This window comes from Stegostoma tigrinum, chromosome 9 (genome assembly GCF_030684315.1).
Source record: "Stegostoma tigrinum isolate sSteTig4 chromosome 9, sSteTig4.hap1, whole genome shotgun sequence".
NCBI lineage: Eukaryota > Metazoa > Chordata > Chondrichthyes > Orectolobiformes > Stegostomatidae > Stegostoma > Stegostoma tigrinum.
Genome location: NC_081362.1, coordinates 88,036,166 through 88,062,372, shown reverse-complemented (window position 1 = coordinate 88,062,372; position 26,207 = coordinate 88,036,166). Strand labels below are relative to the sequence as shown.

The 26,207-nt window shown below is 39.4% G+C and overlaps 1 protein-coding gene across 1 annotated transcript in view; it reads right to left on the bottom strand.

Annotated features, from left to right (window-relative positions):
* The window catches only part of wdr27 (WD repeat domain 27), a 388,848-nt gene that overhangs the window by 308,138 nt on the left and 54,503 nt on the right, over positions 1-26,207 (bottom strand). Inside the window, exons 18-19 of the mRNA XM_059648854.1 lie at positions 21,927-22,060; positions 8,959-9,056 (exon numbers count right to left, since the gene is read on the bottom strand). Of these exons, the coding sequence (XP_059504837.1) occupies positions 8,959-9,056; positions 21,927-22,060 (232 nt within the window). The remainder of the gene's footprint in view (positions 1-8,958; positions 9,057-21,926; positions 22,061-26,207) is intronic.

The window sequence follows — 26,207 nt, the reverse complement described above, 5'->3', positions numbered from 1 at the left end:
CTAATCCCATTTTAAGCAATGCCTGTGATCCAGGTGGGCAGATAGTGATGATAAACATTCCAAGTTTAAGTCACAGCCAGAGATTTTAGAAACTCAGCTGAATTGGTGACTGCTCCAGTGCTATCCTTAGAGTGGGCAACAGGGGCCATGAGTTTCAGTTCAACTGAAATGTTTTCAGACATAAATAGAATGGGAGGCAGCTTCAGACAGCTTCAAACTTATTATCCAGAGAAGTAGAACAAATGTTAACAGCACTGATATATGGGAACTGAGAAATGCCAGTGTCACAAAATTCGACATTGGCCTAGCTTTTCCAATTGCTAGGCAGTTATTCTTCCAGTGTGACTAGGAATTATGCACAGTAAGTCTGCTGAATTACCACTGTTTAAGAATCCAAATGAATTGCACAGAAACTGAAGATTCCATTGGCTAATTCCACCAGGCCTGTAAAACTTCAAAAGACTCCAATTAAATCAGCAAATTTGCAGTGCTCAATTAAATTAAGAAAATAATCATTTTGGAAAAATTAGACTGTTAAATATATAGTCTAACTCCCGAGTAACTATTCACTTGACCTATATACTTAAGGCAAACACCCGACCCAAAACTCCCTCTACTCCACTTACACCACCAGATCCTGACCTAACATTTCTTTCTACCCCCAGACCTAACTCTATTCATCCAGCTTTGTATCAACCATCAATTTACCCAACATCCCCCTCCACCTACTTCAGACCCAGCCACTTTTCTCCCTCTGTACACCTGGACTCCCAATGCCCCTCATCTTTCCAGACCTGACCTTCTTTCACCCCCAGGAACTAACCCCACACCCAAATTCCTTCAACCATTTGCAGACAGGTCCGTTCCCCAACTCTGCATCTGACCTACCTCTACCCCCTCATGCACCAGCTCTCCCTTCAACCATGTAGGACAAGATCTGCCTCCCTCCAGACTCAAGATTTAGCCCAGCTTTCCCACACCATTTATATAACATAGAACATAGAACATTACAGCGCAGAACAGGCCCTTCAGCCCTCAATGTTGCATCGACCTGTGAACTAACCTAAGCCCCTCCCCCTACACTATCCCATCATTATCCATATGCTTATCCAAGGACTGTTTAAATGCCCCTAATGTGGCTGAGTTAACTACATTTAAAGTAAACAAAACTCACCAAGCTGCCAACCTATCAAGCTGGCACCATTGAACCATACCCAGCTGGTATTTTATCCCTTAGTCATCTGACAAAACTACCATCCAGGCACCATAACATCACACTGAACTTACATACTTACTGTTTAACTGCAGCTGTCAACGTGGCTGTCAGTGATTCTGGACTTTAAATTTCGAATACAGCAGCTGACAGCTAAGGAAAGGGGGCAAGCTTTGCTACCCCTCAACAGCCCTGTGCTACAAAAGAACTGTCAAAATGGAAGTACAGCTCTCTCATTTCTTAGGGAACCCTGATAGAAATCTTACATGAAAAATGTAGAGCTCTCTCATTTCATTAAAAAAGGGCTGAGTAGCAATCAAAAAAATGATGCACCAGATTTTCCAAAGAGTAATTGCCCAGAATATCCCATCCTTTTCTTTTCAAGTGAGTGTCACAAAACAGAATTTCTTAGAAGTATTCAGAGATAGAGGGAACTGCCGTTGTTGGAGAATCTGAAATAACAAGGTGTAGAGCTGGATTAACACAGCAGGCCAAGCACCATCAGAGGAGCAAGAAAGCTGACGTTTCAGGGGCAGAGGTAGATCGGATGCAGATTTCGGGAAAGGGCCTGGCTACAAATGGTTGAAGGAATTTGGGTGTGGGGTTAGCTCCTGGGGGTGAAGGAGGGTCAGGCCTGGAATGTTGAGGAGCACAGGGAGTTCAGGTACAGAGGGGGAGAAAAGTGGCTGGGTCTGAAGTAGCAGTAGGGTGAGGTGGAGGGGGATGTTGGGCAAAAGTCATTTCTGAAGAAGAGTCCAGACCCGAAACGTCAGCTTTCCTGCGCCCCTGGTGCTGCTTGACCTGCTGTGTTTATCCAGCTTTACACCTTGTTTTCTTGAAAGTAACAAATCTTTTATGATCAGAAATGTTGAAAGCTCACAAATCAATTGAATTGTCATAATTTTTCTATGAGATGAAAGCATCACCAGCAAGGCTAGCATTTGCTGTTCATCCCTAACTGCCTCTTGAAGTGAGTGATAAGAAAGCTAGATAATGACAGAGAAAGTCAAGAGTCAACCAAATTGTTGTGGATCTGGAGTCAAAGTAAGTCAGATCAGTCAAAGATAGCAGATTTCATTGACTAATGGGGATTAGTGAATGTATTAGTAATGTATGAATGAATTAGTAACCTCTGAGATTAGAACCAGATGAGTTTTTATGACATCTAATGCTAGTTTCTTGGTCACTATTACTGAGACCAGTTTTCAACTCCAGAATTATTAAGAGAAGTCAAATTTCACCAGTTGCCATGGTGGGATATGAAGTCATGTCCTCAAAGCATTTGCCTAGGCCTCTGGATAACTAGTCCAATGACATTATCGCAAAGTCACCATCTCCCCTTATTGCAGGTCTAACACAGTAAAACATCCTAAATAAAATAACATAAGACAATGGACCACATGAGTAATAATTTGCAATATTGCTTACATAAATAAGGTTCATTTAAAACAAACAAGATCATTATCTAAGATATTTACATACAACTGTCCAAGTCTGATTCTTTTTCCATCTTTAAATCTGCATTATTCCATGCAAGCACATGATTAGTAGGCTTCTGGTGCTATCTTGAGCCACCAGCTGTAAGGTGGCAAATTGAAGTAGCAAAGTTGATTTGCAGATCACCTTCCCAAGCTTTCTGAGGTGAAGCTCCTCATTTCCACTTCACAAATTCTGCTAGAAATGTATCCAAGGATTCAATAAAACAGGTCAGGAAATGATTGTCACAAACCCAGGAGCCTAGCATTTTCAGATATTGGGCATTCTAATAGTATATATGGGTGCATTACGCTGCCTAGAGTTGGTCATTCAGCTGCACGTTTAAACAACTATACAATAAAAAATGGGCAAGGCCCTGATCCAAATTCAACCTGATCCAAATTCAAGAATTTGAAAATAAACCCAAAACAGACAATTACTGACATTTTGGGCTTTCAACTACTTTGGTTCCATATCTTACAAATTAGTCTAAACCTATCCAGATGCTAGCAAAACATTCTGTTGTTCTGTATGTGCAATTTTGTGTTGAACATTTTAAAGAACATCTTTAAAAAAATGGCTTTAGGGTGTGATTAGGGTGCAAGGAATGATGGGTATAGAAATCCAAACCTGCAAAATTTTAAATGAATTTTATCTGCATTGCATGATGCATAGAACAAGGAGGATTTTTTGGCACTTGCTAGGATTACACTGCCGAAATTGTCGATTCCAATCATCTAACCGAAGGTGGATCATGGTGGCTGGAAGATAGACATGGGCACTTCAGCAAAAATAATAAATCTCTACCATGTGGGCATGAGATCTAACTTGGAAAGTAGGTGAAACTCTCAAGAATTTCCCATAATAAAGAATGGTTTTGGATCTCATTCAGAAAGCTGACCTAATGAAAATGTGAAAGCACACAAGAATTGCAGCAAATTCGAAACAGACCATTGCATGTTTTATCCAGTCTCTTAGAACCATTTAACCAAAGTCTGCTTTTCTAAAATTAACATTTATTTTGCTATGTTAGAAAATATTCTTTTTTTTATTCATTCATTGGATGAGGGCATGACTGACGAGGCAGCATTTATTGCCCTTCCTTAATTGCCCAGTGGGCCATTCAGAGTAAATCACATTGCTGTTGGTCTGAAATCACATGTAGGCCAGACCAGGTAAGGATGGCACTTTCTTTCCCTAAAAGGCATGAGTGAACCAGATGGGTTTTTCCCCAACAATAAATTCATGGTCATCATTAGACTTATAATTCCAGACTTTTTTTTAATTCAAATTCCACCATCTGCAATGGTGGGATTCAAACCCAGGTTCCCAGAACATTATCCAGGTCTCTGGATTAACAGCCCAGCAATAATACCACTAAACCATTGCCTCCCCTATTTCTGATGTTCTACCTATGGGGATGATATTACTTCCAATAATGTTACTTGTAATTTCCTCATAACAAAGAAAACGAAGGAGATTTTACCACGATACCTTTGCATTTGTGACAATAGAACATGACATCACAGGGTATGAGTAAATGCATAAAAGTTTATACAGTCAGCAATACAGGAAAAAGAAAGGAAAGACATGATAATACATGTGATTTGGGACAAAATGAAGAAGAGAAAAAGGAAGATGGGTAGAAAATGCATCCAGACGTTCACCACACACAAATGGAAAATGTGAGATGATTCAAATTACTTGGATTTTTGTAATCTGCATCATTACCAATGCCTTGAAAAGGACAGAAAATTGCAGGACAGCAGTTGTCATATTCCCAACTGCCAGCACACCATAAAGAAATATCTATGGGAATAAATCATAACTTCCAGGTTAGACTATTTTTTGGGAATCTGTGCACATGGGTGATTGCTACACCATTGGGTGTGCTAACTAGGAGTGCACTGGTGTGCAAAGCAGGTGTTTAATACATCTTTACAGTTCTGACAATCACCTCTTAAATCAAGGTCTACCTTTTATGCACCTGGATGTTTTAATCTCTCAAATCATTTGAACCCCTGTCAGATGACCAAGGTAACCCTAAGAAAAATCACATCCTCTGTAGCTAATGGTGCTTTCTCTCTCTCCCCTATTCTTCCTCAACTTCCAAGCATAATTTGGACTTTACAGGGGAAGGTCAAAATCATAGAATACCTACAGAGTGGAAACAGGCCCTTTGGTCCAACAAGTCCACACTGGCTCTCCAATGAGCATCCTGCCCACATCCAAACCCATACCCCTTTTCCCTTTAACCCACCTAATCTAGACATCCCCTAGCCACTACAAGCAATTTAGCACGGTCAATCCACCTAATCTGCACTTTTTTGGACTGTGAGAGGAAACCAGAGCTCCTGGCAGAAACCCACACAAACATGGGGAGAACATGCAAACTCCACAAGGTCACCCAGGGTGGGAATCAAATTTGGGTCCCTGGCACAGTGAGGCAGCAGTGCTAACCACTGAGCCACCATGCCACCCCCTGAGCTCTCTACAGAAGCTGAATGCTCTTTTTGGCAAGATAAAGAATCTATATGAATATATCTAGGGACATACTTGAGAAAGTTAAAGGCAAGGTGTCCTTTGGGACTGTTAAAACTGAATGTACACAAAATAGTTGTACTTATTGAAACTGTCAAGCTGCCAAGGGTATTACCCAGTTGTGAAGACATTTAAATCACTTGGCCTTCAATTTTTTTTAGAAAAACTGCTATATAAATCCATATATATGTGGATATGTTTGGAAGTTTTTCTAAAAAAAATACAAAGGCCTTACTATTTCACACTGCCTGTTTATATATGCCTGAGAATTATCATTATAGGATTTGTTCTATATGACTGAATTCACAATCTATTATCACAGTGGCATATCTGTCAGTGTACAGTTTCAGGACATCTCTGAGTGCTTAGAAACTCTTTGAAAGAGCTGTATTCTTATCAGACACCTGTTTTTATAAATATTAAGTGATTGATGGAAATTAAATGTAGTAAATCGGCTTTTATCAATGAGAGTTCTTTTTTTAATAGTGAATTCATGTATAGGCACTGTAGATATTTCTTTTCTTTCAGTTCAGCATGTGTTCTGAGCTCTGCCAATAGTGGATACTGGATGAGTTGGTGTGAGGGGTGTAAGGGCTAAAAGTGGGAAGCATAGATTAGAATGAGTTTGTGCTAAAATAATGTAGGCATTATAGAGGCCAAGATAACAAAATGTAGAGCCGGATGAACGCAGCAGGCCAAGCAGCATCTTAGGAGCAGGAAAGCTGACGTTTCGGGCCTTGACCTTTGAAATGTCCGCTTTCCTGCTTTTAAGATGCTGTTTGGCCTGCTGTGCTCATCTAGCTCTACATTTTGTTATCTCGGATTCTCCAGCATTTGCGGTTCCTATTATCTCCATTATAGGAGCCATATTTGTTGATAGAGAGGCATAGCTTAGCACGTAGGGTGTGAGGTGGTATCAAAAGTGTGAGGAGCCATGGAGGATATGTGAGAATTGAGGTAGAATAGGTTAGCATGAATAGAGAGGGTGTGAGGCTATTGACTTTTGTTTGATTTTCACGAAGTATCAGAGCACCCGGCAACCCCTCTACATGCCTTCTTCAAGGGTGATGAGCCCAACTCCAGTTATTATGCCACTTTAATGCACCATCCTGCTCCCTGGCCAACATCTCTGTCTCTGGCTTGCTGCAGTGTTCCAGTGAAGCCCAATGCAAGCTGAAGGAACAACAACTCATTTTCCGCTTGGGGACCATACAGCCCTCTGGACTCAATATTGAGTTCAATAATTTTCGGGCCAGATTCTCCTATGTCTTAGCCGCCCACCCCACACACCAGGCCTTGTTTACACATAGCCTGCCATTATACACACACTATTGTTAGTCACTAATAGTCCCCATTAACAACCATTCACCCTCCCAGCCTGATCGTTATCAACTCCTTTGTCTGTCCAACTGTCTTTCTCTCTCTTTGGGCTTTATCTTCTTGTTTACTCCTTAGCCCACCCACCTCCCTATTTCCTGCATATAAACTGGCGTTTTCCCAGCCACTATTAGTTTTGAGGAAGGGTCACCGAACCTAAAACGTTAACTCTTCACAGATGCTGCCAAACCTGCTGGGCTCTTCCAGCAACTTTGTTTTTGTTCGTAAAGGTATAATTCAGTTTCAGTTACTCATGAACGTGTCTTTTTTATGGTTCTTAAACTTTACAGAACTTTATTGAATTCTACAACTTCTGAGCATAATTTCCATATCCTCCATTTTCCTAACGATCAAAACCTTCTAACATTCCACCCACCACCATATGCACTGACAGCTCCTTTTCACAACTTCATTTATACCCTTTTTACGTCTCCACCTTCCTTTCATCACTATTAGCAAACCATTTTCTTTATCTCCAAGCATCCATAAATCTTTTCCACTTCCTCCTCCTCCCCCTCTGTCTACAGCATTTAAAAAAAATCACAATTTGCCAACCGCTGTCCGTTCTGAAGAAGTGTTATATCAGATTCAAAACATTAACTCTATTCTCTGCCCATTGGTACTGCCGGAACTGTCGGGTTTCTCCAGCTAATTCAATTTTTATGTCAGACTTGCATTATCTGCAGTAGTTTACTTTTATTATTACTGAACTCGACTCCAATTGCCATACTTAAATTAGTTTTGCATGCTTACTAATTCTTGATTCTGCTGCTATTAACAATTATGATGATGAGAATATCTTGTGCAGTTTTTACAATACTACTTGACTTCGATGAGGCAGATAGAGTGGCAGGAAATTCAGACAACCTCCAAGATACTTTGTCCAATACCATTCCTAGGTCTGGCTTTTATTGGCATGTCCACATATCGGGGCCATGTCAAAGGTAATTTGTCTTAGTGGCTCTGCTTCATAAGGTAAGCCACCACAGAAAAGATCCCTTGGTGCTGTTTTCAAAATTAAACAGGAGTTCTCACAGCATCATGCCATCCATCCTCTTTCACTACACTCTTTCAGAATAGATCACTGAGGTAGCAAGAACTGCAGATGCTGGAGTCGGAGATAACAAAGAGTGGGGCTGGAGGAACACATCAGGCAAGGCAGCATCAGAGGAACAGGAAAGCTGACATTTCGGGTTGCGATCCTTCTTCAGAATTATAGGTCATGCATCTTTCCTCTGCTTGTAGGACACCGTTACTTGAAGCTGACTACCTGTGTTCTATACTTCAAAAGTAAATTCATTGCATGAAGCATGATAATAAATCAGTGTGACATGTGCAAGTATTATTTACCCCCACTTTGGATAGCTAAAGATCTAAAAGAAAACAAGACCGTTGTCATGCATATTTGTTGTGGGTTGATAACTAAGAATGAAACCACCTCTCTCATCAGATATACTTTGGACTAACAAGATTTCCAACCTGAGACAAAACAAGAATACGCATTGGAGTATATTATCCTGTGTTCACTATTTGAGCAAAAGTTGATGCGAATATAAATCAGGATTGGTTTCACCCAGATCTACTCTCTTGCTAAATATAGTAGAGGAAAATATACCCTATGATGTCTGCTTTGAGGAGTAAAAAGATGATGGGCCAAGCATATGTTTTCCCTATTGAATAAACAAAAGCAAGCACCCAGAGTGTGCATTAACTTGAGGCAAAGAAACTCTGGCATTAAGTTATTTAACTTGGCAACCATGAAGAAACCTAAGGCAGTCAAAGCAGTAATGGCAAAGGCTATAATTCACTACTTTCTTTTCATTCTGTCCGTCTTATAAAGAATTACACAGCGTACAAGTATATATTGCATCTATACATTGAGAATTATATTTATAAAAAGAACTAAATTGCTTTCAGTGTACTAAAGTTAATTTCAGAGCCTAGTTCTAGGATAGAGATATCTGTGCAGTACTCGCCTTATGCAGAGGACTATAATGAAGTAGGACTGCAAACAAGTTCCAATTCCAACATGGTTATTAATTAAGATGTTTAAAAAGTCTAGTAAAGATCATAACGCTACCAGACTATTGTGAAATCTCACTAATGACATTTGGAAAACAAAATCTGCTGTCTTTTTCCAGACTAGCCCATATGTAATTTCAAATCAACAGTAATGTGCTTGCCTCTTGACTGTCTAGGAAATGGCTCAGTAAAGCACTCAGTTGTACGTGGCTCATCAGCAGCTGCTCAAGGATGAACAGGGGCGGGCAATAAATGCTGGCCTTGTCAGCAATGCTCAAATCCTAAATACAAGTAATACAAAAAACTATTAAGTATTTATAAAAGGATACAGGAATAAAAGTCATTCACTGCAGACAGGCAACTGATCTCCTGGGTGTCAGACATCTTAAATTTGCTGACCAATTTGCTTTTGCTCTTCCTTTTGTAACTAGATAAAGAAGATATGTTAACAACAAATCATTGCTTTGTTTTTCACAAATTCAATGCAAACAAGTGCGATGTGATACACATTGGTACAAAGAACATGGAGAAACAATATAAAATGAAGCTTGAGACTCTAAAGGATGCTCAGGAGCAACCAGACTTGAGAGTGTATATGTGCTTAAGTGACTTAAGATAGCAGGGCATGTAGACATAACAGTTAATAAAGCTGCAGTATCTTGGGTTTTTTAATAGGGACACAGAGTACAAGAGCAAGGAGAAGATGCTGAACTTAGAAAAGATAATAGTTAGACCACAGCTGGAGTAATGAGTACAGGTCTGGATGCCATAGTTCAGGAAAGATACACATTGGACAGAGTCCAGAAGAGGTTTAGAAGCATAGTTCAATGAAAGTCAACAGTTATGAAGATAGATTGGAGAAAATGAACTACTTTCCTGGGAGAGAGGAAGGTTAAGAGGAGATCTGACTGAAGTTATTAAAATCATAAAAGTTTAGAGTAGACAGGGAGAGCCTGGTCCCACTCATACACGGAACGAAAAAAAGTGGATACAGACTTAGATTAATTTGCAAATGAAGCAAATGCAACATGAGGAAACAATTTTTCACACAGCAAGTGGTTAGGGCCTTGAATGCACTGGCTGGGAGTATGGTGGAGGCAGTTTCAATTGATGCATTCAGGGAAGCATTAGATGATTATTTGAATAGGAACAATGTGCAGGGTTTATGGGGAAAGGCAGGAGAATGGCACTAAATCAGTACTCATTTGGAGAGCCACTGCAGATATGATGGGACACATGATCCCACGTTGTGCTGTAATAATTCTGTGGTTCAGTAATCCTGCTTCAAAGAAATGTATATATAATCTTTGTCATCTCTAAGGCATCTTTGAAAGATTTAAAGTAAGAGAATCAAGTGTCTCAAATTGTCTCGCTGACAGTGATTCTCAAGCGGATTGTGCAAAGGAAGAGAGGGAATGAGAGAAGGTTGGCACTGATCAGCAGCAACCCTCAGGACTGTTGTGGTACTGGGAAGTGCTGGAGGGTGGGGAAGAGACCTGGCATTGCCAGGAAACATGAGCAGAGCAGCTCTGATGCTTATTAACATTCGCAGTTGGTGTAATGTCTAATTAAGATAGCAGCCTGGAATTCCTTAATATTTATCTAAGGCTATTATGCCATTGATCGATTGAAGGTGTTCTTGGGGCATTGCACAAGGTCCAGTGAAACTGGTCTTCTTTCCTTGTTTCTGCCTGCCAAAGAAGACCATTACTTATCCCAATATTATTTCTTTATTGTAACAAAATAGTATTATCTTCCTGACACTGTTGAAACAAAACTGACTCGACATACCCTGGTGGTGAATAGTTAATTGTTAATTATGCTGAAGAATTTAGTGATAACATTTACTGCCAGGTTATCTAGTTTAAATGGTCTGGCACATATAGCCATGATGTGAAGGTGCCAGTGTTGGACAAAGTCAGAAGTCACAATATATCCGGTTATAGTCCAATAGGTTTGTTTGAAATCACCAGCTTTCGAAGCATGACCCCTTCATCTCTCTTCTCCTGATGAAGGACTATGCTCCAAAAGATTGTGATTTCAAATAAACCTGTTAGACTATAACTTGGTGTCATGCAACTTCTGACTTTGGCACATACAGAAAAGAGTAGAGGCTGAGACAGTCCTTTATGATACAGGACAGAAAGCCTCGGATTGATATGTTGCTCAGGATAAGATAACTACATCCAAATCTGAGGAAAGGAAATGATAAAACCATCCAACCAAAAGTACACATTAACTGCAGCCTTCACATCTTCACCATTCCATCCTACACTGCCTTGCATTGCTCTTGATAAAAAACATGAAATTTTCGATCACACTGCCTGGCCCATTTTTCTCTTTTCTACATACTCATAAGATGTATGCAATGTTGGCAAAGGTAGTACTTAATTGCCTATCTCTATAAATATCTTGATACACCCTCATCAAAAGAATCTGTTTATATTTTCTATATTCTTAAGTATTTGTGATCTATGCATGAATAATACTAAATGTATGCCTTTTTAACATATTCAAAATTGCAAGTCTAAAAGTGGGAAAAATAAGTGAGATAAGTAATCCTAAAAACCATACCTAACTCCTTCGTGAAACAGTCAATGCTTTGGTCTCACATGCTTTCTCTGGCAGAGAATTCCACAGGTGGAAGGTATTTCTCCACACCTTAGCCTACACCATATCCTTAAACTGTGACCATGGTTCTAGACTCCCCAGTCATCAGGAACATCTCTTCTGCGGTTACCCTGTCTAATCCTGTTAGAATTTAATAGGCTTCTATGAGAATCCTTTTCATTTTTATAAACTCCAGGGAATTTAGTTCAAATCAATCTAGTCTGTGCCGATACGTCAGTCCTGTTGCAGCCATACAGGATATTGATTAGGTCGCTTTTTGAATACTGCATACAATTCTGGTAGCCCTTCTGTAGGAAAGATGTTGTTAAACTTGAGACAGTGCAGAAAAGATTTAAAAGGATATTGCTGGTATTGGAGGGTTTGAGCTATAGGGATGGGCTGCACAGGTGGAGCCTTTTTCTATGGAGCGTCAGAAGCTGAGGGGAAGCTGACCTTATAAAGGTTTATAAAGTCATGAGGGGCATGGACAGGGTGAATAGGCAAGGACTTTTTGCTAAGGTGGCAGAGTCCAAAATTAGAGGGCATAGGTTTAAGGTGAGAGGGGATTTAAGCAGGACCTGGTAGTAACTTTTTCATGCAGAGGGTGGTGCTTTATGAAACGAGCTACCAGAGAAAGTGGGGGAGGTGAGTACAATTGCAACATTTGTAAAGCATCTGGATCAGTATGTGGAGATAATAAGAGCTGCCAATTCTGGAGTCAGAGATAACACAGTGTAGAGCTGGAAGAACACAGCAGGTCAGGCAGCATCCGAGGAGCAGGAAAGTTGACGTTTTGGGTCAGGACCCTTTTTCAGAAATGGGGGAGGGGGAAGGGAGCTCCAAAATAAATAGAGGGGAGTGAGGTTGGGGAAGGTAGTTGGGATGGTGATAGGTGAATGCAGGTAGGCAGTGGTGGGGATCGGTCAATGAAATGAGAGGAGTGGATAGGTGGGAAACCCCATCCCATAACACATGTGTTATCTATGGATGAGTATATGAAGAGGAAAGGCTTACGGGGATATGGGCCAACTGCTGGCAAATGGGACTAACTCAGATTGGGATGTTTCGTTGGCGCAGACATGTTGGACTGAAGGGTCTGTTTGCATGGTGCATGATGCTATGATGCTAAGAGTAGAAATTCCAAAATGTACCCCACCCTAAGGATGATTTTAGAATACATTCTAAAGAGAGGCCTTTAAAGCAACATAGCATACAATTAATTCCATGGTGTCCCCAGCACAAATCTGTGATGAGTTAACTGCTTTCCTCTTTGCACGGGAAATCTTCCCCATCCTAACCAAGATGGACAAAGGGAGGAAGATCAAATCTATACACTACTAAGTTTTGGTCCAAATATTGTGGTCAATACTGAAGTACAACACTAAAAAATAAAAGGAACCTCCCTTGTTTAGTAATGACTAATACTTAATGATCTTCAGCAATTTTGTAGAAATCCTCTGCAACACGACTGATTTATAGAACAAATGATTTTAAGCTTTAACAGTGGGATAATTTTGACTTTTACAAAAAAGCAAAAGGAGAAAAATAATGACTCAGCAATCCCTACTGCATTTCTGTTGATGACATCTTCTATTGACTTCTTATTTTTCTCTTTGATTCAATGGAAATAAGAATTGGAAGACATATGAAATAGGCTGCCAAGCAAGATGCAGACTGATCTTCAGTTACCCCTTTGACGGAGAAAGCAATTTAGATGCTTAAATGTCGGCATCTCACAGATTTCTACACAGCTGCATTTAACCTTTAAACCATCCAATTCGAAATTTATTATTTCTTGGTAATTGATGAAATTGCAAAAACAAGTCAAGTTCATACCCAGAAGAATGAATTTAGAACTAAGACCATATGCAGTCTGCTAGGGTTTACTACAATTTGCTGTTCTGCCCTTAGTACTGGTTAAATACTTTATTAATTGCTTATCCAGTGACACAGGCTGAAATACCATGAGTGCTTAATGGCTTTGTATATTTTAAATTGACTGCTAAATATTACTCACCAAGGAGTAACACTGAAGATCACTTCATTTTTCATAGAATAACATAATCCCTACAGTGCAGAGAAGGCCATTTGGCCCAAGAGTCTGCACTGACCCTCTGTCAAGCATTTCAGCCAGACCCAGCCCTCACTCCCCATTTCCATAACCCCGCATTTACCATGGCTAATCCACCGAGCCTACACATCCCTGGATATTGAGGGGCAAGTTAGCAAGGCCAATCCACCTAACCTCTACATCTTTAGAGTGTGGAGGAAACTGGAGCACCCAAAGGAAACCCACGTGGACAGGGGAAGAATATGCAAACTCATACATACAGTCACGCTGGAATCAAACACAGGTCCCTGGAACTGTGAATTTCATGGATATAAACATTCAATTGAGTTCAACAGCATGAAAGTATTACAGATCCTTTGTGAGGTTGTAATGGTATCACAGAAGAGGCAATTTGGCCCATCATGCATCTGTCAGGTATTCTGAAAGAGCTGTCTAATTAGTTTCACATTCCTGTTCTAACTGCCTAGTCCGGAAAATCTCTCCTTTTCAAGTACATATCCAGTTATCATTAGAAAGTTGCAATTGCACCTGTTTCCACCACACTTTTGGGTCATGAGGTAAACAGTTGGAAATTGTCCCACCCCGGTGTAATGTGAGCAATGGAAGAACGTTGGGAAAACAGAGAGAGAATGAAGAAAAACAGAATCTGGATGTCCAGAGAAAGTTTAGCAAATTACCCCTTCAGCCTTAAATGGCAACTGATACCACAACTGGCTTTACTTATAACCACTTCTACTACACTTCTCCTTTCCTAAGCAACTGGATAGAACAAATTCCCAACATGTCATTCAGAGCTTAACGGCGTACCTGACAGCTGAAACCTGCAACTGCTTGATCCAGCCGTCATCCAACTGTTTCTTCACCACAATGTCCACGTATGACCATAAAACCATAAATGAAGAAGTACATGTAGAGCGTTCAGCCCATCAAGTCTGTTCTGCCATTCGCTGAGAATAGGTATTTGATAATCCTCAAATCAACTTTACTCCCTTAACCACATTTGCCCTGATTCCCTTACAGAGTTAATGTTTCGAGTCAAGTGACCATTATTTAAAAACTTCTGAAGAAGGCTCACTCGACTCAAAATGTTAACTCTGCATTCTCTCCACAACTGTTGCCATACCTGCTGAGTTTCTCCAGCAATTTTTGTTTCTGTTTCAGATTTCCAGCATCTGCAGTTCTTTGTTTCATTAAAAACATACTATTAGCAGAGTTATTGTGTCAATCTGTGAACATTAAGCAACATCAGTCGAAATATATAACATTTCCAGTTGACTGAGCATTGTCTTTTAGGTATTTAGTCTTGAGTTCAATTGTCTGGCAGATAGGTTCATGAAATTGTTATTTGGCATTTCATTTAACTTCTCCAAAAGCATTCTAAAATTGGAATTGAATATGGACAAGTAAGGGTCTTGATGAATTAATTATTTACGCAGTCTGATTACATTACGGAATACCCCTCTCCCTCCAAACTGTGACATTTCCCAGTAACCAAGGATCATCTAAATACTCTTGTTTGTGGCATTCTTGCCTGGCATCCAGCCAGCTTCAGCAGTCACATATGAAATGGAATGCACTTTTAAGACAATTTTTAGTTAAACTCAGCAAGATCTGCACCTTCTTGGGTTACCCTTCTTTCCCTCACACATGCTGCTGCTCCAAACTTACAACTGTTGGGGCCATTAAATCAACATTACAGCATTAGCAAACATTCTCGGCGTCACAGAGATGTACAGCACGGAAACAGACCCTTCAGTCCAACCCTTCCATTTTGACCAGATATCCTAATTAAATGAATCCCATTTGCCAGCATTTTGCCCATTACTCTGTAAACCCTTCCTAGTCATATACCCATCCAGATGCCTTTCAAATGTTCTAACTGTACCCGCCTCCACTACTTCCTCTGGCAGTTTATTCCATAGAGACCACCCTCTGTGTGAAAAGGTTGCCACTTAGGTCCCTTTTAAATTTTTCCCCTCTTATCTTAAAACTATGCCCTCTAGTTTTGGACACCCCTACCCCCCATCATCGAGAAAAGACTTTGTTTATTCATCCTGTCCAAGCCCCTCATGACCATTAAGAAAATTGCAGTCAATTGAGATGAAGAGCCAGGATCCCATATTGATAATGCAGTACCTTAATATCTTGGCAAAACTGGCATTCTGCTAAATGCTACACCCCTGAAGAATTACATAAGTCTACAAAATAACAGATGGTAGAATACCATCAAATCCTGGGTTCCTCCGAACACAGTTTACTAGAATGCCAGTAGTAATGTTCTCTTACTGATGTACAAAGCAACATCAACAAACAATCTTCAAGGAAACATGGCCACACTATTCTGAATGATGGCAGATCAAGATCAGAAGCCAGCCACAACAAAGTAGTCTGACAGTCACTAAATAGCAAAGTGCTCACATCGTATGCATCAAGGAATATTTTCCAGCTGTTGTCAAACCATTAGTACTATTTAAAATAACTCATATTGCAAATTATTAATATGAGCTGCAATTAATATAGTACAAATTGGGCAAGTATTTGTAAACAACATCTGCTAGTTAGCAATAATATTCATTGTAGCCATCTAGAGAATGTTTTGTGAATTCACTGTTTCTATTTTGTTTTGAAAATACTGGCCAACACAACAATTTACAGTTATAATAAATTCCATCAGGCACTAATAGGTGCCCATTAGTAGCCTCTGCCCATTTAGTGAATTATTCCTCCATAAGCGAACAAAGGAAAATCTCCCTGACAATGACATTTTGACACTGAATACCCAAAGATTCAGTTTAGAAGGGAAACAAACTTATCATTGAAGAACATTTAATGAGATCTACATTGGGCCTTTCCAAGAAGATCTTTTGGATCAGTTTGGTTTAAGAGGGTAAGAATACAAAAATAGGGTCAAGACGTGGCCTTCCAATAATTTGGCCTGCTGAGTCATTCAGTCAGGTTAAGGCTGATCCTCAACCTCAATTGTACTGTACATCTTTTCTCTCACTTTGATTTCTTTAATGAGAAGGAATCTAGCAATCCTCTGTTGTGAATAAGCTCAACAGCTAAACATTGACAATCGTCAGCTGTACAGAATTCCAAAGATTCATAATCTTGTGAATGAAGATATTTCTCCACTAAATGGTTGACCCATTAACCTGGGTCCATGATCACTAACTCTTGGCTTGGCAGGGGAAACAGCCTATCCACATCTAAATTAAGAATTTTACATATGTCAATTAGATCACTATATGTCCAGTGAACTTTGGCACCTTCTATTCAATTTTCTGTCTCTTTTCTTCACTGTCAGTGTGTAATATGTATACTTCTCATGTAGCCTCCTTAACACATTTCTTCACAGCTTTGATATTGAGATAGAGCGCAGGACAAACAGCCCAAGTTAATCAATCTCTGAAAGTAACTCATTGTGATTAAGGATGTGTGATGTATATATACTAACATTTATTTTAAAGGTTGGATTTTGAACTAGTGACATATGGATTTTATTTTATGTGTATGTGGTAGTTTAATGATTAACTGATCAGTCTTTCAGGAATCACAATATTTAAACCAGTATGTGAGGGACAGCCTTTCCTGGAATGGTAATATGGATTTGTTTACATTGTGAGAGTTTTATAATCAAAGAAAGTAATCATTAATACATTTTCAGTTTCAAAGAATCAGAAAATTTTTTTGGCTCAGGGGAGCAACCTGAAAGATTCTAGGTTCCACTCACAAAATACCTAGTTAAGGGTAGGGTACGAACAGTATTTCATGGAGCAAGGAGTAGGTCAATAACACTTAAGAAATGGGCTACTTCAGTGCAAGGGTTTTACTTTGAAAATTTCACACAGAAGTACTTGGTTAGAACGCTGAACAGATTATTTGAAGCTAAGAAATTTTAATAAATTGGATGACTGACCAAGCAAAAGACTATCAAACTCTCAACATTAGGAAAAAGCATAGTTAAGACAAATTCATAGGTGTGATACACAGAGGAACTCTCTGGTATCTGAATACTGCAAAATGATAGAGTTGAGATAGATGGGATTTTACTTTACAGTATATTCTGATAACTTTCTAATTGTGTTATATTTAAATAGCTTCATTTATTCTATTTCATTTATTTCTTTTGTGCAATAAATTTCCATTTTATTATTAAAACCAAATCTGCAGCATTGCATGCTTGTGTTTCAGTGAAAGATCGCTGTGTTAAATAAAGAAAAACAAACATGATCCATCAAGTGAGATTTCTCATCAAGGTTTCTTAGACAGCACTTTCCAACCCCATGACCTCTACAACCTAGAACAACAAGGGCAGCAGATGCACCAACACCCTGGCTGGGAATTATTTTGCTGTCACAGGGCCAAAGTCCACTTTAACAGCACTGTTTGTATATCTACCCCACATTGATTGCAACGGTTTAAGAAGGTAGCTAGCCATCATTGTCTCAAGAGCAAAATATGGATGGACATAAATGCTGACCTAGGTAGTGACACCCACAGCCCATGAATGGATTAAAAATAATATTAAGCATATCGGTTCCATAATGTAGTTTCAGCTGGCCTCCTCTCAATGTTATCTAACACTTAGAGTACTTTACAATGATGCCAATTGGCATTTTTTGCTCAGGTACTCAATTTTCAGAGATCATAAGTTCCACAGAAGTACATTGACTACAGCTCCACCTTCAACACCACAATCCATACCAGACTAATCTCAAAACTCTGCGACTTAGGTCTTGGCTCCGCTTTCTGCAGTTGGATCCTCAGCCTCCTGACCCACAGACTGCAATCAGCAAAGATAGACAACAGCACCTCCTCCATGATAACTCTCCACACTGGCGCGCCACAAGGAATGCGTTCTCAGTGCCCTACAGTACTCCCTGCACACCTGTAACAGTGGAGCTGAATTCCGTATGAACATTGTCGAAAAGTTTGCTGATGACACCACCATAGTAGGATGAATATCAAACAACAATGAGTCAGAATACAGGAAGGAGATAGAGTGCTTGGTGTCGTGGTATAATGTTAGCAATCTCTCTCTCAATGCAGACAAAACAAATGAATCGATCATTGACTTCGGAAACAAAGGAGGAGAACACACTCCTATCTATATCAACAGAGCTGAGGTAGAGAGGATCGAGACGGTAAAGTTCCAAAGACTGTCAATAACCGGTAATATGTCCTGGATGCAACTGTCAAGAAAGCACAACAATGCTTCTTCTTCCTCAGGCCGCTTAGAAAATTTGGCATTTCCATAAGGAGCCTCATCAACTTTTACAATTGCACCACAGAAAGCATTCTATCTGGGTGCATAACGGCCTGGTACAGCAACTGCTCTAGCCAGGGCAGTAAGAAACTATGGAAAGTTGTGTGTACAGTGCAGACCATCATGAAAGTCAACCTCCCATCCACAGACTCCATTTACACTTCTTGTTGCCGAGGAAGTGCTGCTAACAACATCAAAGACCTCTCCCACCCCAGAAAGGCTCTCTTCCAACCTCTCCTATCAGGAATAAGACACAGAAGTTTGAAAACATCCACCAACAGGTTCAAGAACAGCTTCTTCTGTGTTGTTATTAGACTGCTTAATGGATCCCTCTAACTTCAAATAACGTTGATCTTGCTAACATTGATCTTGCTTTGTGGACCTCCTGTGCAGCCGTGATCTTGTATGCCTCACTCTATCTAAACACCCTATGATCTGTATGTCGTTGTTTGCTATGATCTGCCTGCACCACTTGCAAAACAAAGCTTTTCTCTGTACTTGGGTACATGTGTCAACAATAAATCAAATTAATTCTAGAAAAAATATACCAAGTGAGTCTCAACATGAAATCTAAAAGATTCCTTTATGATTTTCCTTTGGAACTGGACGCATATTGCTAGTTGAGGCCTAATAACAGGCTTAGACAAAGACAAATGGTATGTTTGGATAGGTAGTGGTTTATCTTGTGAATTCAACTAAAAACATTTTTTGCTTTGGTTATATAGTCACAGCATTTGGTTGTGATCCTTTAGAGATTGATTTTGTAACACCTAAATCACTATCTCTTTAAGACCATAAGATCATAAGATATAGGAGCAGAATTTTGCCATTCACCCCATGGGTCTGATCCATCATTCAATTATGGCTGATGTGTTTTTTAACACCATTCTCCTGCTTCTTCCCATAACCCTTGTTCCCCTTACTAATTTCTGTCTTAAATACACTCAATGACTTGGCCTCCACAGCCTCTGCAGCAATGAGTTCTACAGATTCATCACCTCTTGCTGATAGAATTCCTCATTATATCAGTTCTAAAGGGTCATCCCTTCACTCAGAAGCTGTGACCTTGGGTAGTAGTCTCTCCCACTAGTGGAAACATCGTCTCCACATCTACTCTTTTCAGTACTCCCTAAGTTTCAATCAGATCCCTCCTCATCCTTCTAAACTCTATCGAATACAGACTAAGAATCCTCAACTGCGCCTCATATAACAATGCACTTCACCCCTTCTTGATCTTTCTTATAAACCTCCTTTGGGCCCCATCCAACAGCAGTACAGCCTTCCTTGGATACAGGGCCAAAATTGCTCACAATATTCCACATGTGGTCCGACCACAGCCTTACACAGCCTGAGCAAAACATTTCTTTTCTTGCATTCTAGCCATCTTGAAATGAATGCTAACATTGCAGTTATCTTCCTGTCAACTGAAGCGGCACATTAACCATAAAAGAATCATGAACTTTGGCTCTTAAGGGCCTTTGTGCTTCAGATTTCCAAAGTTTTTACTTATTTACAAAATAGTCTATGCCTCTATTCTTCCTACAAAAGTGCATAACTTCACATTTTCCCATATTACTTTCCATCTGCCACTTCTTTGCCCACACTCCTAGCCTATTTAAGTCCTTCTGTGGCCTCCCTGTTTCATCAACGCTACCTGTCCCTCCATCTATCTTTGCGTCATCTGCAAACTTATGACCTGAATACTAATGGTCCCAATACTGACTCTTGCAGAACTCCAACAGTCACCAGTTTCAATCCTGAAAAAGCCCCTTTATGTCTTTTTCTGCTTTCCGCCAGTCAGCCAATTCTCTGTCCATGACAGTGCCTAGCCACTAATATCATAGACTCTTATCTTATTTAGCAGCCTTCGATGCGGCACCTTGTCAAAGCCCTTCTGGAAACCCAAATAGATCAGATCCACTGGTTCTACTTTGTCTAACTTCCTCGTTACCTCCTCAAAGAACTCTAACAGATTTGTTAGGCATGTCCTCCTTTTGATGAAGGCATGCTGACTTAGCGCTATTTTACTATGCACTCAAGGACTCTGCAATCTCATCATTCAGCATGCCCATGGGCATAACACTAGATTTTTATTAGTTACTCATTACATTTCCAATATCTATTTATTAATGAAAATAGTAAACAGCAAAGATCCTAATACTGATCTCTGTGGGACCACTGTTCAACCAGATCTACATCCATTAACATCAATATGTTGCCTGACAGTGCTAAATTAAGAGATCCATCTTATCACTAATTTCACAAGTTTCATAGAGTAGCCTGTTCTGATGTAACAGATCAAAGTTATATGGAAGCCCAAAAAGACAACAGCTACCATTTTAGTTGCATCCACTCTCCTGTAGACCTTTCCAAAAACCTAATTACGACAGCCTGACACACCATCATTTTTGCATTTTACAGTTGCATCTTTTGTTAATTCTCTCTATTTGCAAATCTCCACTGATTTCTTGAATTCCAGTTAATCCATTTATTATTCTGATCACACATTGAACCTGCATGTTGCCCTCACTGTATATCAGCACTCTTTTTATTTGGCCTGAATCTCCTCCTATCTGACTGCCATTTTATTCACCTGTCTGGTTGTTGCATTTATTTCCCTTAGTGCCTTTCATTTTCTGGCCTCCATATGCTCCAGTAGGGCAGTAACTACCCTCCCTCATCCTAGTCCACCCTAAACCCCTCACCAATCTTCTTCTACTTCCCTTCGTCTCTGTTGCTTTCTCTCTGAAATTACAAGTACCTGAGGTCATGTTGCTGCTAGATAAATGGCAACTAGTGGTTGATTGATGCCAAGTGAAATAATAGAGGTAAGATTGGCCCAAGATCAAATGTTAGTGAGCAGAACAGCAATGGCGTGGATTAAAAATGCGAAAAATGTAAATGGAAGGGAGCATCTCAAAGGTACAAAGCTAAAAGGTTTCAAAAGGAAATTTAAGGGCAATAAAATAATGCTTATGTTATTTTTATAATTCAAAATGTAATTCACAAGACGGTGCTACACCATAGCAATATGAGATTTTACATTATTCACTGTTCACTTAACTTCCTTCGAGTTTTTATGGTGTACTTTTTCTCTTTATTAATTATTCATTTATATATGATGGTTAATGAGTAAGAAGAATACCTACAATGAATTTTCAAATGGACAATAAAATTTGAATTGAAAGAAAAATGTATTTTTTGCCTTAAACCAACAGGCGGAGGGTACATTTTTAGCTGAGGGTGTGCTGTCCAACACAGAAACACTACTCATTCACCAGTACCACTTTGATAAACACTAACAAACAAAATAAAATACAGACATTTCAAAACATATTGGCGCTAACCTTTTAATGTCATCCCTGCTTGTATCCAAATGGTACCCATGCAGCTGAAACTCTGATCCTGAAGAGAACAGCAGAAATTTGTCCATATAATAGAACTGAGCTGATCGTGCCGGCTTTGAAAATGTCTCAGTCCCCTAAGAGTAAACATAGAAACAGACAGAGATAATGGGAACTGCAGATGCTGGAGATTCCAAGATAATAAAATGTGAGGCTGGATGAACACAGCAGGCCAAGCAGCATCTCAGGAGCACAAAAGCTTAGCATCTCAGGAGCACAAAAGCTCCTGAGATGCTGCTTGGCCTGCTGTGTTCATCCAGCCTCACATTTTATTATCATAGAAACAGACAGATGTCTTTCTGTGTCTCAGGGATAGAAAATAAGAAACATAGTTTGCTTGATTTACCTATTTTGTTAACTAGGTTAGATGTTTTGTGGTTTGAATATTTAAACTACATTATTCTAAAACAAGGTAAAAGTTCTACTAAATTCACACATTTAACTGGAAAGTTGATTGAGACTTTTAATAGTTTATTTATTTTGACTGGCAACTTCACCTTGGCTTGAAAGACCAAGTATGACTGGAAATGGGTTGACTTTATGTCCTAAGGGACTTGTTGCATTTTATTCATCGGCCATAACTTGAAGCATTCTACTTCATGCGGTTAAAGCATATAGGAAGCAGTGCTAAGAAAATACATAAAATTAAACTCTTACTCAATGTAAGGGCAATTCTATATATCACCCTAACCCAACTGCTATGAATACTATTTCTGAAGAACGGTCCAGACCCGAAACGTCAGCTTTCCTGCTCCTTTGATGCTGAGTGGCCTGCTGTGTTCATTCAGCTTTACACCTTGTTATCTCTGCTATGAAGACTATTTGTGTAACCAACTGAGAAGTTCCACCTAGATTCTCTAATCAAATTAATAAAACCTGGAAATGCAAATCAGTCTCAGTGACAATGACTTTGAAGTAATGACCATGAAACAAACATTGATTATCTCAAAATCAATCTAGCCCAACACTGTTTTTTACAGAAGGGAATCTGCCATCCTTACCTGGTCTGACTACATGTAAGTAAGAGTAACAGTAATGGGTTCTGAAGAAGAGTCATCCTGCATTTGTAACATTAACTCTGCTTCTCTCTCAATAGATGCTACCAGACATGGGTTTCTCCAGCACTTACAGTTTTTAGTGACAACAATGTAGTTGACTTTTAAATGCTTTCTGAAATAGTCTGGCATGTTATTCAGTTCAGGGCCAGTAGGGATGAACAACAAACATTTGTACGACCAGTAACACGCACATCCCATGAAGGAACAACAATAAAGGTACGGAAATCCAAAGTCTCATTTAGTGGATCACTGGATCTAACAGAGACCCTAAGGATTGTGTCAGGAGGGTCTAGGTTCAGAGGTGAAATTTCAACAGAGATTGGGTGGACTGAAATAGGCAAAATGGCATGTCCATTTGAAAATGACATGGTACAGGTTAATTGGAGGAGATTCAGAGATTACATTGGAAATGAGCACAGTCATTTTGGGACGACCAAGGGCATTGTGAACAAAGTGGAAGATCACAGGGTTCAATTCAGGGTCATTTGCATTCTGTTACTGGCTAGGTCCAAAAACCTACTTGTAGCTGCCAAGGGTGAAGTTCCAAGACGGAAGAAGACAGTATCGCATGTGTGGAGATTCAGATGCAGACAATCGGAGAAGTAGAAAATCTCACTATTCAGCAACTCTATGGACAAAACCCCTGGTTCTCAACATTTTTTACCACTGGCTACTTCCAGATCCAGAGTTCCATGAGCAACATGTGTAGCATTTCGCAGTCTACGACAGATAGGTGCATTCAAAGACGTGACCAATGCCCTCTTCTGTCACACAAACAATGTTCACCATCACAGATGATGACAGCCAGATGCTCAGGCCAATGGACTTTGTAGCTGTTGTTTGCTTCCCCAGAATTCCACGGATTGTAAGGGATTATTTACCACACTCGTGTTGCTGTAAATGCTTCCTTGAAACAACCAGCAGGATATATGAGCCACAAACAATTCTACCCCCTTAACATCTAATTAATCAGTGACCAGAGGTGAAGAATTGTGCCGGTCTATGCTTGCTTCTCATGGAATTCTTATAACATACATGTGTCACAGAATTCAAATGCTTGGGTTTTTCAAGGCCCTTGGCTATATCAACAGCAGGATCCTCCAATGGAAATCCATGCTGGAACATAACTGCATGCGTTCCATGTGCCCTCCGCTGGTCCTTTAATTTTTCCTATAAATCACTTAAGTGCCTGCTTTTGACACAAAATCATAAATGGCGCTTACTTCTGACTCTACCATTAGGATAGCTCACCACAGATTTCGTCTGGTGTCATTAAGATTACAAATCAAAAGAATACTTTATTCTGTGGGGTAAAGCAAAGTGGAAAAATATTCAGGGAAAGCTAGTAACGGTAACTCCTCTGAGAAAGAGCCGGATCAAGCTGCAACCAACAGGGCTCTGCAGCTACACAGTTCTCATGTCAGATTAGAGTTAAATTTAACAAATGAAACATAAGTGCTGAAATCGTAAACGGACATGACACCGTGTCTGCACACTTGGTTCATATTTTATAATGAGTAACATCTGACCATTATCCTGTTGTGGTAAATAATTTTTATACAACTGGAGAACAGTTGGTGTAAAAATATCTGTTTAAGATACAGAAGAATGAAGCAAAGATAATTTCATAAACATAACGGTTTTTGTGGTTCATAAAACACAGGTTGTCATCTGTGGAGTATACAACTGTGACTGAAAAATGTAGTTTTTACCGGTCCATTAGCATCCTGGAATATAATCAGTCGTGGAAAGGGTGAGTGGGAAGGAAACATTTGGGATATTTTGCGGCTGGTGAGCTCCCTCAGGAGGTTAAGTAAGTTACACACAGCCCATAACTTCACACATAATAGATTCTGGGTAGCATATATTTTTTAAACTTCCTATAATTTCTTGAAATTAAAATTCTCAATGGTAACTGGGCTTTCAGATTTCAAATATGGATTAAGTACAACTAAATAAACATGATTCCAAAAACTTATTTGATTATTCTTAAGATGATTGTCTCAGAGTGAGTTACAAAATCTCACTACCAATATGGAGCCAACCTTATAAATGTCTGTAATGAACTGCACATGTCTTTAAAAGAACTACTCCATTTTTAATTGGCTTGGTGATGAAAACGAAAATAGTTTTCACTAATAAAATGTTTGTAAGATGCTCCCATTCCATCATTTAACTAGTCAACTATTCTTGCTTTCAGAGATGACATCTGCTATGAATAAATACATACTCACCAGGTTGAGCCAATTGCATCTCCGTTCTAATTGAGCTCTCCAGCCGCATTATGAACTATAAGGCATTTTTAAAGCAATAATTCAGCAATTGCATCTGTAGTTCTATAGCAGGACACGCATCAGACAGGCCAGGATGACCTCTCAAACCTAACTACAGCATACTTAATTTGCTAATTCAGATCAACTCCACATTAAGCAATTTAGAAGGAGTTTCAGGTTAAGTATGAATATATGTGAAATTGTGCAAAACAATTTGGATATTTGCTGGACTGTGAGTAATTTTCTGGTTACAGATTATGGGGCCCATGAGTCACATTATTGTGCACAGATGCTGATTCAACGCACTATGTTCATTTTTAGAAGTTACATCACTATCATAGTGGTCACTCTGGATTGGTCAAAAGTGATGTAATGGAATTATAATTCATCTGGATGGGTGATCACAGCTGTCAACTGGAAAGTTGCAAAAATTCAATCAAGTGGTTATTTCTTCATTTTTTATTCAGGTGAACTGTCACTCGCTTTTTCCTTTGTGCATTTTCATGCAAATTAACAAAATAAATGCTTCTAAATGCTTAGAAATCATTGGAGAAATGGGACATTTTTCCTATCTCAGACAATTATTATCAGCATCAAGAATTCTCTGATCCACTATAATTGTAAATTAAAGAGACCTGAATTATAATTAGTATACTGAAATGTTTATAGTTTTCCAGGCATTTCATTATTCTACACATTATTTTAATTTTGATTGTCAACAACTATATGATGAATTACAATTATTTTACCTATTTATTTCATCACAATTTGCACCTGCTACTATGACGATTTTTAAATAAACCATTTATCTGTCCTGCTCTCTATCTGCAAATAATACAAAGCAGTTTCCTCTGTGTTTCTAAAGCTGCAAACAGTACCTTTTGCTGCAACAA